The 10,548-nt window shown below is 38.6% G+C and overlaps 1 protein-coding gene across 1 annotated transcript in view; it reads right to left on the reverse strand.

Annotated features, from left to right (window-relative positions):
• Positions 1-1,030: 1,030 nt before the first annotated feature.
• Positions 1,031-10,548, reverse strand: part of LOC106663692 (NAD(P) transhydrogenase, mitochondrial-like) — a 21,228-nt gene continuing 11,710 nt past the window's right edge. The window contains exons 6-17 of the mRNA XM_014388731.2: positions 7,763-7,950; positions 6,877-7,032; positions 6,614-6,818; positions 6,232-6,441; positions 5,927-6,153; positions 3,743-3,831; positions 3,487-3,685; positions 3,122-3,426; positions 2,399-2,771; positions 2,073-2,337; positions 1,495-1,706; positions 1,031-1,439 (exon numbers count right to left, since the gene is read on the reverse strand). Coding sequence (XP_014244217.1) covers positions 1,278-1,439; positions 1,495-1,706; positions 2,073-2,337; positions 2,399-2,771; positions 3,122-3,426; positions 3,487-3,685; positions 3,743-3,831; positions 5,927-6,153; positions 6,232-6,441; positions 6,614-6,818; positions 6,877-7,032; positions 7,763-7,950 — 2,591 coding nt within the window. The 3' untranslated portion in view covers positions 1,031-1,277. The remainder of the gene's footprint in view (positions 1,440-1,494; positions 1,707-2,072; positions 2,338-2,398; positions 2,772-3,121; positions 3,427-3,486; positions 3,686-3,742; positions 3,832-5,926; positions 6,154-6,231; positions 6,442-6,613; positions 6,819-6,876; positions 7,033-7,762; positions 7,951-10,548) is intronic.

The following is a 10,548-nucleotide window of genomic DNA, read 5'->3' on the forward strand; positions in this document are numbered from 1 at the left end:
GGAGCATCAGACTATAATCGAATTTCTGACTAAGGACGAGGTGAATCCAATGGAAATTCTGGAGCAATTAAAAGCACAGTACAGGGACAAGAACCCATGATCGCCCAAGGACAAGAGTGACCAAGGCCAACATTGAAGCAGCATTTCACGACGAGTTTCTGCATGAATGACGTACAATTAATGCGCACTTTTATTTTGAATTTTTGGATGCTGCAAAAATGTCATTCTTCTACATACAACACCAGGCCTCATAACAGTGCCACGAGGTAAAATTCAGATGCAATAGGATGGGCTATAGTCCATACTTTCTTCTTTTTGGAAGCACTTGGAGGCCTGAAGTGAATTTTTTAAGTCTTGTTTGTATTTGATACACCCTAGTAATAACAAACAAAATATTTAGGACATTTTTAGCAGTAAAACTGATAAAAGTTAGACAACAAGTGAAAATATTTTTATTGATAATTTTTAAAATTTACAGATCGGTTCACACTGTTTTATATAGGAATGTAAAGTGTTAAAATAAACAATGCGTACAATCAACAATATGGCACGAATACAATCAAGGGATAAAAACATCAATAAATAAATTATTGATGAATCAAGTGTTTAATTTTTCTCTCTTTTGTTGAACATTTTATTTGAAATGATAAACGTTTGAAACAATACAAAATTCCAAATATTATAAACATGAAACAATCCTGATGGTCCCTCACACAATTATATGAAGATAAAAATTGTTTTGATAAAAAAATTACTTTTAACACAAGACACAGAGATACTTTCGTTTTCAAACTTCATGACGGGATTATCAAATGCTGTTTAGGTTGTTGAATGTGCATCATCCTTGAAATAAATTTCAAAATTGGTTATCACAGATTACTAATAAGACTTTTGATAACAAAACCTAGATTGATTGGCTTTTGTTTGGTAGCTGATGAGTTTAACAATATTTTATTAACAAACATGTAAAATATTTTGATTTGAGCTGTGTTGCAAATGACAAAAAATAAAGTATATAAAATAATCTTGCTTCCTAATTTACTTTTTTTTTTTTTTAATATTGATTATCAGTCTATATATAAGTCTATTCTGTGCCTTAAATTTTTTAAAAAAATTAATTATTTACAGCCTATAGATTTCACTGATTTAAAAAAGAAAATATTCTAAAACAGTTCAACAATTTAAGAGATTCTTAAATTTTCCAAGGATGGTGTTCATTTAGAAAAAACCATTTGCTTTTGGAAGAATGCAATAACAAAAGTGCAATCAAACATAAATTAACCTGCAGGCGCCTCTTCGTAGACCTGTTTGACTTTGGCAAGAAGCATATCACAAGTTTTCTTGGCATCGCCGAGAAGCATGCTTGTATTTGGTTTGTAGAAAATAGGATTGTCAACAGCAGCATAACCGACACCGAGGGATCTCTTCATCACAATTACCTAGCAAAAAAAAAGTTAACATTGATGCATTAAATTTTAATGTTTTTATCATTACCTGTTCCGAGTTCCAAACTTTAAGAACTGGCATGCCAGCAATGATTGAGTTTGGATCGTCCTCAGCTGCGCTGTTCACTGTGTCGTTAGCACCAATGACTAAAGTGAGATCAGTTTCATTGAAATCATCATTAATTTCATCCATTTCTAAAACGTCATCATAAGGAATTCCTGCCTCAGCAAGAAGTACATTCAATTGCCCAGGCATACGGCCTAAAAACAGCAAACAAATTACATTAAAAGTAATGTTTTATCATTTTATTTTTTTAATATTATCAATATATTTAACCTTTTTGTTAATCTTACAATTAATTAAGGTTTTCAGTTGAGATAAAAAAGTCTGGCAAAAAGGAGGGAAAATTCAAAAGGTGTGGTTGAGATGGGAGGTTGGTGTCTGAGTGGATCAAGGTCACGATAGCTCAAGTGGTAGAGCAGCAGCGTATCAAGCCGAAGATCGTGGGTTTGAATCCCGCTCGTGCCATTGACTTTTTTATCTCAACTGAAAACCTTAATTAATTGTAAGATATTAATTGGTCAAGCGGACCATGAAACTAGTGAATTAAACTTTTTGTTAATTACCTGCAACTGGGTGAATTCCAAAACGCACTTTCTTGCCCTTTTTCTTTAGAAATGAGACCATTTCAGCAAGGGGGTATTGGGCCTTTGCCACAGCAAGTCCATACCCAGGGGTGATGATGATGTTCTTTGCATTTTTGATGAGTTCGGCTACTCCATCGACTGATACTTCAGAGTGAGTACCAGTGATTTCCATCGGCTTGCCTCCTTGCGTTGAAGAAGTACCGTATCCTCCAAGGATGACATTGGCCAGGGAACGATTCATTGCCTGCATTTTATGGTAAATTGTTAATTAAGTTGTTTTTGTGAAAGTCCAATCTTTAATATACCTTGCACATTATATAAGAAAGGATAGCACCAGAGGAACCAATTAAAGCTCCTACGATTGTCATAAGGTTGTTGTTTAACATGAAACCCTCAGCACACAAAGCCCAGCCAGAGTAGCTGTTCAGTACGGTGATAACAACCGGCATGTCTGCACCACCGATTGCAGAAGTGAGTGTCGCTCCCATTGTTGTTGAAAGTACAGTTGCTGCGCCGAGAGAAGCCAACCCACCCGAGAGTGTAGGGTCTGTGAAGAAATATGCCATGGAACCAATGTTAGCTGCCAAAAGAGCTGCATTCATTGCATGACGACCAGGAAGGAGAAGAGGTGAAGAGTTAAGGAGGCCTTGTAACTTTCCGTAAGCAACTAGAGAACCACTGAAACATTGTTGTTAATTTCACTAATTTCATGGTCCGCTTGACCAATTAATACATTACATTTAATTAAGGTTTTTAGTTGAAATAAAAAAGTCAATGGCACGAGCGGGATTCGAAAAAAAGAAAAATGGCAAAAAGGAGGGAAAATTCAAAAGGTGCGGTTGAGATGGGAAGTTGATGTCCGAGTGGATCGAGGTCACAATAGCTCAAGTGGTAGAGCAGCGGCGTATCTAGCCGAAGATCGTGGGTTCGAATCCCGCTCATGCCATTGACTTTTTTATCTCAACTAAAAACCTTAATTAATTGTTGTTAATATCTGCTTGTCCATATAATTATATTTTCTCTTCTACCTGAATGTAACACCTCCGATTATAGTTCCCAAGAAGAGTGATGATTTAATGACATTAGCTGCTGGATCTGTAGCAAGAGTTGGGAAATCGTGGATAAATGTAGCTGCACATGTCAAAACAGCAGCAAGCCCGACTAAACTATGGAAAGCGGCAACGAGCTGGGGGAGATCAGTAATTTGAATCTTCTTGGCGACAACAGCTCCGACACTTCCTCCAATACCAGCGCAAGCCGCCATTTGTAACAAAACGTCAACACTTGGATTCATGTAACCAAGAGTAGCTGCAATGCCTCCTGCCACGCCAACCTTTAAAAAAATCACGCTTTTTATTTAAAGATCAAAAGAGGGAAAAAATAATAAACATACAATTCCGAGATTGTTGCCTGTCCTGGAAGTGGATTGCGAACTAAGCCCTGCCAGTGCACCCACACAACACAGTGATGCTGCTAGGGCTGCCATATGGTGCATCTCAGAATAGCCTGCCATTACGCCAAGACCATATCCTCCGACGAGAGAAGCTCCCGGTATAAGAAACAGACCATTGTAGTCTGGAGGATCCTCAGGCCTAAAATCTCATTGCTATATTGTTTTGGCCAATTATTTCTTTATGAAGTATGTATACCTTCTAAACATATCCAACATCCGTTTTGTCACGATAAAACCACCAAAAACATTAGTGAAGGATATCAGGGCAGCAGTTGCAGCCAAAGCCTAAAATAATTAAATTTATTTTCTTTTTTCCTCTTAATAACATTCATCATAATCAGGATCTTTAAACATAAATGAATTTTAGGTATCATTTATTTTACTTGTCTGCCTATTCTCTCTAGTTTGGTCTGTCGGATCTGATTATTCTGATTATGTTTATAGCATGTAAAAACAAAAGTAAAACTTTGTACACTGGCCACCATCTTAGAATAAGTTGTAGTTGTAGTAAGAAAAAAAAATGAGTTTAAATGAAAAAAAGGCTGTAATTCCGAAGGGGCGATCACCCAGACCGGAACAATGTGACGTTCCCCATCAATCTGGTTAACATAACTCTGCAATAATTAAGCAGTTGGTTGAAGGTTGTCACAACAGAGATGGGAGTAATATGACGTTCCTCACAAACCAGGGAAACAGAGCCCTGCAAATTTTACAGTTGGCCAAATAAATAAGAATGTCGAAGTTTCCCATGAACCTGGAAAACATAAAAAAAAGTTGCGATAGTTAGACATCCGATCAAATAAATAACTAATTTTCTAATTTCGTGGCCCGCTTGACCAATTAATATATTACAATTAATTATGGTTTTTAGTTGAGATAAAAAAGTCAATGGCACGAGCGGGATTCGAACCCACGATCTTCGGCTAGATACGCCGCTGCTCTCTGATTGAAAAATGGCAAAAAAGAGGGACAATTCAAAAGGTGGGGTTGAGATGGGAAGTTAGTGTCCGAGTGGATCGAGGTCTGTGGTAGAGCAGCGGCGTATCTAGCCGAAGATCGTAGGTTCGAATCCCGCTCGTGCCATTGACTTTTTTATCTCAACTAAAAACCTTAATTAATTGTAATATATTAATTGGTCAAGCGGACCACGAAATTAGTGAATTTAATGATTTAAAATGAAGTATACTTCACTAAAGCTCTCCGTGGCCATTTCATTTGTCGCCGAGAATCCAATCCGATTACACATTTGAAAAATGGCAAAAAGGAGGGAAAATTCAAAAGGTGGGGTTGAGATAGGAAGTTAGTGTCCGAGTTGATCGAGGTCACGATAGCTCAAGTGATAGAGCAGCGGCGTATCTAGCCGAGGATCGTGGGCATGAATCACGCTCTTGCCATTGATTTTTTTTATCTAACTAAAAACCTTAATTAATTGTAAATAACTATATATAAAGTTATTTAGGGCAGAAGGGTTGTAGGCCAAAAAAATGTAGCGGCATGGGACATGGTACATTGGAGTTGCGCCACATCCATCTTTGCCGGTACACCCTACTCCCCTGACTTTTGATTTTCTTTTCCACCCTACTCCAGCAGAGAAACTGGTATAAAAAGGGATGATTTGGAAATCAAAAGTCTGTTAAGACCAACGGCTTACACCAGTGAGTCAACAGGTGAGAATAGACTCACCTCAGAAGACTGCCCTTAGTCAAGACTGAAGACTCACTCCAGGCAGTGAACAGTCAACTCCAGGACGCGATCAGAAAGAGAAGCAGCCAGGACTGAACAAGAGGACTCAGCCAGCGAAGACCAAATATTGCAATCCATCAGCTCAGGTTGATGGTCGAGAAACCAGAAAGGGGCTGAGGATGCTGTGGAAGCTAATTGTGGCGAGCGTCCCTTTGTCCACTCATCCCAGATTTAGAGTTATGGCTGGCTGAATTGATTAATTAAGATTTTGGTGTGGTTGCGTACATTTAAAAGAAGGAAATGTATTAAAATAAACGTTGAAGATTATATTCTGGTTTATTGAATTCCAGAACCTCACCGACCCCTACACAAGAATAAGTAGCGCAGTGCTTAAGCTGACTATCTGACTGTCTTATCGCTTAGAGAAAAACAAGCAATGCAGAGAGATTATTCTGCCGTTGCCGCTTACAACTTCAAACATAGAATGGAATTAGTTGGTGTCTTGTCTCATACTGTTTATAACCCTTACTAACCACTTCAGTGACCATTGCTTCACCCGGCAAAATGCCAAAACAAGTCTAACAGACAAAAAACACGAAAAACAGGCAGATCAGGATGAGAAAATTAAATCACATGCCTCACCAAAATGTTGCACAATATAAGATTGTGCTATTTGAGAGAATTTGTAAATATATACCTCAACAGCATTAGTAGGGTATAAGCCTCCATTCATGAGCAGCAGCCCACCGACAGCTGTTATCCCCGAAATGGCATTTGTAACTGACATCAGGGGAGAATGAAGTGCAGGTGTGACACCCCAGACGGTGTGATAGCCCACAATACCGGCCAGAGCGAATGTAGAGGTCATGGCAGAAAACTCTGGATTTGGTGATGCCGCACCAAGTGCCAAAATGCTTGATAATCCTATAAAAATCAAGTGAAAAAAATGTACATATCTTTTACACAAACACTATTGGACAAATGTGCTCTATGAATGCTCACCAGCTGTGTAAAGTGCAACTTCTTTACTCCTTTCTCTGAATGGACTTACAGCTTTGACCTCTTCTAATTTAGCCACTTTTGGCTTTACAGGAGGAGGTGCAGCTTGCACTGGGATGGGAGGTGGTGGCCACAGAAGTTCACCTTTCAGGAGGACTAGAGACCCTCTAACAACATCATCCTTTAAATCGATATTAAAGTGATTCTTTTCTCCTATAAATAAATTATCAAATCAATTTTATAATTGGATAAACTGAGAATTGTATTTTGTATAATATAAAGAAATTTATTAAAACAGTACTTTTTCTATAAATATAACTCGCATTGAATTCTGCTAAGTTAAACATCTCTACATTTTATTGGACGTCTAATTAAATTTCTTTACCGATTGAAAGAAGAAATTTTGAAATGTTGTTTGCATAGAGTGTTGAGCTTTGGGTGGGAAGACGAGAGGGAAGATCGGTTACACCAATGTGAGTCACATCTTTGTATGTGTAAATCTCCCCTGGCTTGGTTGTCTCGATGTTACCACCTGTCTCGGCTGCCAGGTCAACAACGACGCTACCCGGGCTCATCGACTCGATATGTTCCTATAATGTAAATTGATTAGTTTCATAGAGGTATTTAAATAATTTTAAAAAATATCACCTTTTTTATTAGAATGGGAGCTTTCTTTCCAGGGATGAGCGCAGTCGTTATGATGACATCGACCTCTTTAGCTTGCTTGGCAAAAAGAGCCATCTCCGCTTCGATGAACTCTTTGGACATCTCTTTACTGTATCCACCAGCAGTAGCACCTTCTTCCTGAATTTAAAGCATAAAAGTGACAATTGGGCTAAATTTTGCATATTTATTAAGCATTTGAAGATGCATTATTACAATAATTTAAGACAAGTCAATAAAGTAACATCAGCAGTGACATAGTAGGTCTGAGATACGACTGGCATGGGATTTTAATAAATAAAAAGACATACCAGTATCATATGTGCTGAGGTCACAGATGTATCATGTCTACTTTTGACTACTTAACAAGAAGGTGATGAAGTAATCAGGCGTAGCCATCGGGGTGATGAGTTAGGTGTACTCATCTTGGATACCCTATATGGGCCAGATTTCTGGATTACTTTTTCAACACTGATGAAGGGTAAACTCACACCACAAACTTTGTCTGTCACGTAAACTTATTGATACATAACATGGGAATTATGCTGTGGTTGACTCAAATTTGGCAGTTATTTCCACATTACTTGGAAAGATATAAAAAGTGGTTAAAAAGAAAGACTAAATTGTCAGCAACTTGAACATACAGCCCAAGGACAAGGGCATCTGATAAAGCAGTCATCATTTTCAATCAATAATTTTATAAAGTGAGCTAGTTGAGGTGATCCATTAACAAAGTATGACAAGGTTGATATTGACTTATTGTGTCTTGGGTGAATGTACAAATGAAAAAGTTTCTTCTGCCAGGCATTAATTATTCCTTCTTCTCCTCTATCAGCAGTATTGGATGGGGCAGTTAGACAATAAAACAAACCTTTATGTTTATTTCCAAGAACTCAGCTCCCAAAGATTCAACTTGCTCTTTCACAGCTGACCTGGTGTCAAATGCTCTGACAATCGCTCCCATGTTCCTGGCTTGCCCGATTGCTGCAAGTCCAGCCACACCACCGCCAATGACAAGGACTTTTGCAGGAGGAACTTTTCCTGCTGCCGTGATCTGACCTGAAAATGATAGTCGAATGTAACTTTACATTTACGTTTTTAAAATCATTAGCTTTTTGCGAAGGGTGTTTAAGCCCGAACACTAGCTTGCGCTAGGTCTCCCCTCCCCTTATTTAACGAGTCTATTTGTTTTGTGACTATTACTAGAACTCCTTGCTTCTCAATGCTTGGATGTCTCTTTTTCTCTTCCATACAAGTTTTCTTTTTTTATTTCGAGAAGAGAAGTTTTCTTTGAATCTTATAATTATTTTTGTTTGTTTGTTTGGAAAATGGTAATACTGCCAAATAAAAGGAATCCATTGAAAGTTTTTGTAGGACTCTGTTGGATATGTTCCAATCTGACAAGAAAATGCACAAACCACGATTATCTTCAACTTTCACCAAGGACAAAAATCACATAAAATTATCAGTGAATGCATCCAAAATCTCTAAAACCTGGGGAAACCACTGATGATATCTTGGATAGAAGGATACAAAGGAATTTTGGCAGACACACTGGGAAGAGGAGAATCTGTAAGGCCATATATAGGCCCTGAACCAATCCTTGGGATAACAAAAACAACACAGAATCCTCCATTACAAAATAAATCCACAAAAGACAAAAGGAGAAATTCATAAACTACAGAGGTTCTAGACACAGTAAGCATACGCTAAAACAACCCTCACCAAGACTAGGAAACACTGTGACAGTTAAGGTGGCCATCACGATCGCTCCAAATGGAACCACGCCAAGCCGTATAGCTCCATTTGGAGTGTATGAAATTTGAGGGGGCATTTATGACCACTCAACAGCCAGTCGTTCCGAACGTCATCTAGTGAATTACCTTCTCAAAATGGATGATACGCTCTTGTGCTACGCTGCTGTTTGTTATATATTAAAAGCAAAAAACTAAAGACGAAATGGTGTGGCTCCTGAACAGAAGCCGTAATACCCACATCAATTGGATGAAAGATCTTTCCCTTGAAGCCGCTGATTGGAGGAACTATTTAAGGATGGATGAAACGTCTTATTTATTCATTATATTTAGTGTTCTACTGACCAAATTACTTCTTTCAATTAATTAATTTTTTTTAAGGTTTCGGTTGAAATGAAAAAGCTAGTGCCATGAGTGGGATTTGAATCCATGACCTTCGGCTAAATGTGCCGATGCTCTACCACTTGAGCTATTGTGACTGACAAAAAAAAAAAAAAAAATTATTTTACATCTATCGTGGTAATCATTGTCCACCACTTTCCATTAACATAGTAAATTTTCATACAATTCAATCATATCAACAATAAAATCTCGATTGGATCTCATTGCCAATAAAAAAGAAACGTTTTCACTTTTTGAGAATGTAGGACGGAGATGTTTACTCGGTGACAGAAAGACGAAGACTGAACCAAAAAAACACGGGTTCTCCCATTCACGACCAAGCCAGTGCTCCAATATTCCACCATTCACACCAGGTTTTCCCATTCACAAACGCGCCATGCCGTCGCTGTGCCGTAGATATTTGGAGTGGCGCGATGGAGTTTGGACCGGTCGAATATTCAGCACAGCGCCAGTTCCGTTTTGCCATTAACGTGGTTTTTGGACAGCGTCACTCCGTTTGGACTGCTAGGGGCGATCGTGAATGGCCACCTTTAGAGAGGGCTAAAATAAGAAGAGTGATATGACTATTTACCAGTCACTGGCATCTAAGCAAACATATTCAATGATGTTCCAATTTGTGGATTATGCAATGAAGGGGAAGAAACAGCCACCCATATCATCTTCGAAACCAAACCAACCTCTCAATGGAGACATTATATATATGTATATATATATATATATATATATATATATATGTAGGATGTTCACCGCCACTACGTCAACGGAGGCCCTACATGGCGGGAACTCTGTCTCTCCCCTCTATCTGGACCCCAGCTGACAGTTTTAGTTGTTACCACCACGCGGTCCTACGAACACGTTTCTTTTTACGCTAATGTATTTTAATGTTAACTAGTTATCCTTTTACTTTTGTTTATGTGTTCTTTACCAATAAACTTTAAATCTTTATCTTTTTATTTGTGGGAGACCTTTAATTCCCTACATTTTGGGGGTCCGTCTTAAAAAAAAAAAAAGTGAAATTGAAGTGACGCGTTCTCATCAAGCAGCATCATGTCACCTAAGGCAAAAAGACAAACCGATTTCGGCGCAGATGGAAACCAGGTTCGTTCAATTTCTTTTCGCGACGTGGAGGAAGCGATTCCCTCATTTTCGGGTGATGATGACTTCGATCTGCGTTCTTGGATCGCAAGTTTCGAGGAAACGGCCGTATTATGCGAATGGAACGACACGCAAAAACTCATTTTTGCCAAACGAAAACTGGTCGGCTCGGCAGCGATGTTCCTAAAATCAGAATCAGGTCTGATCTCATGGAAACTGCTGAAGGACGCCCTTGCAGCCGAGTTTGCAAAACCACTGAACAGCGCAGAAATCCACACGCTTTTATCGACATCAAGAAAACGGAAAAATGAAACGTTACGACAGTACTTTTACCGCCTTCGCGAGATCGCGAATCGGGGTAAGTTGGACGACGATGCTTTATTTACATACGTAATCAAAGGGATTC

The sequence above is a fragment of the Cimex lectularius genome, unplaced genomic scaffold (assembly GCF_000648675.2).
Source record: "Cimex lectularius strain Harlan isolate CLEC.00 unplaced genomic scaffold, Clec_2.1 scaffold116, whole genome shotgun sequence".
NCBI classification, from domain to species: domain Eukaryota; kingdom Metazoa; phylum Arthropoda; class Insecta; order Hemiptera; family Cimicidae; genus Cimex; species Cimex lectularius.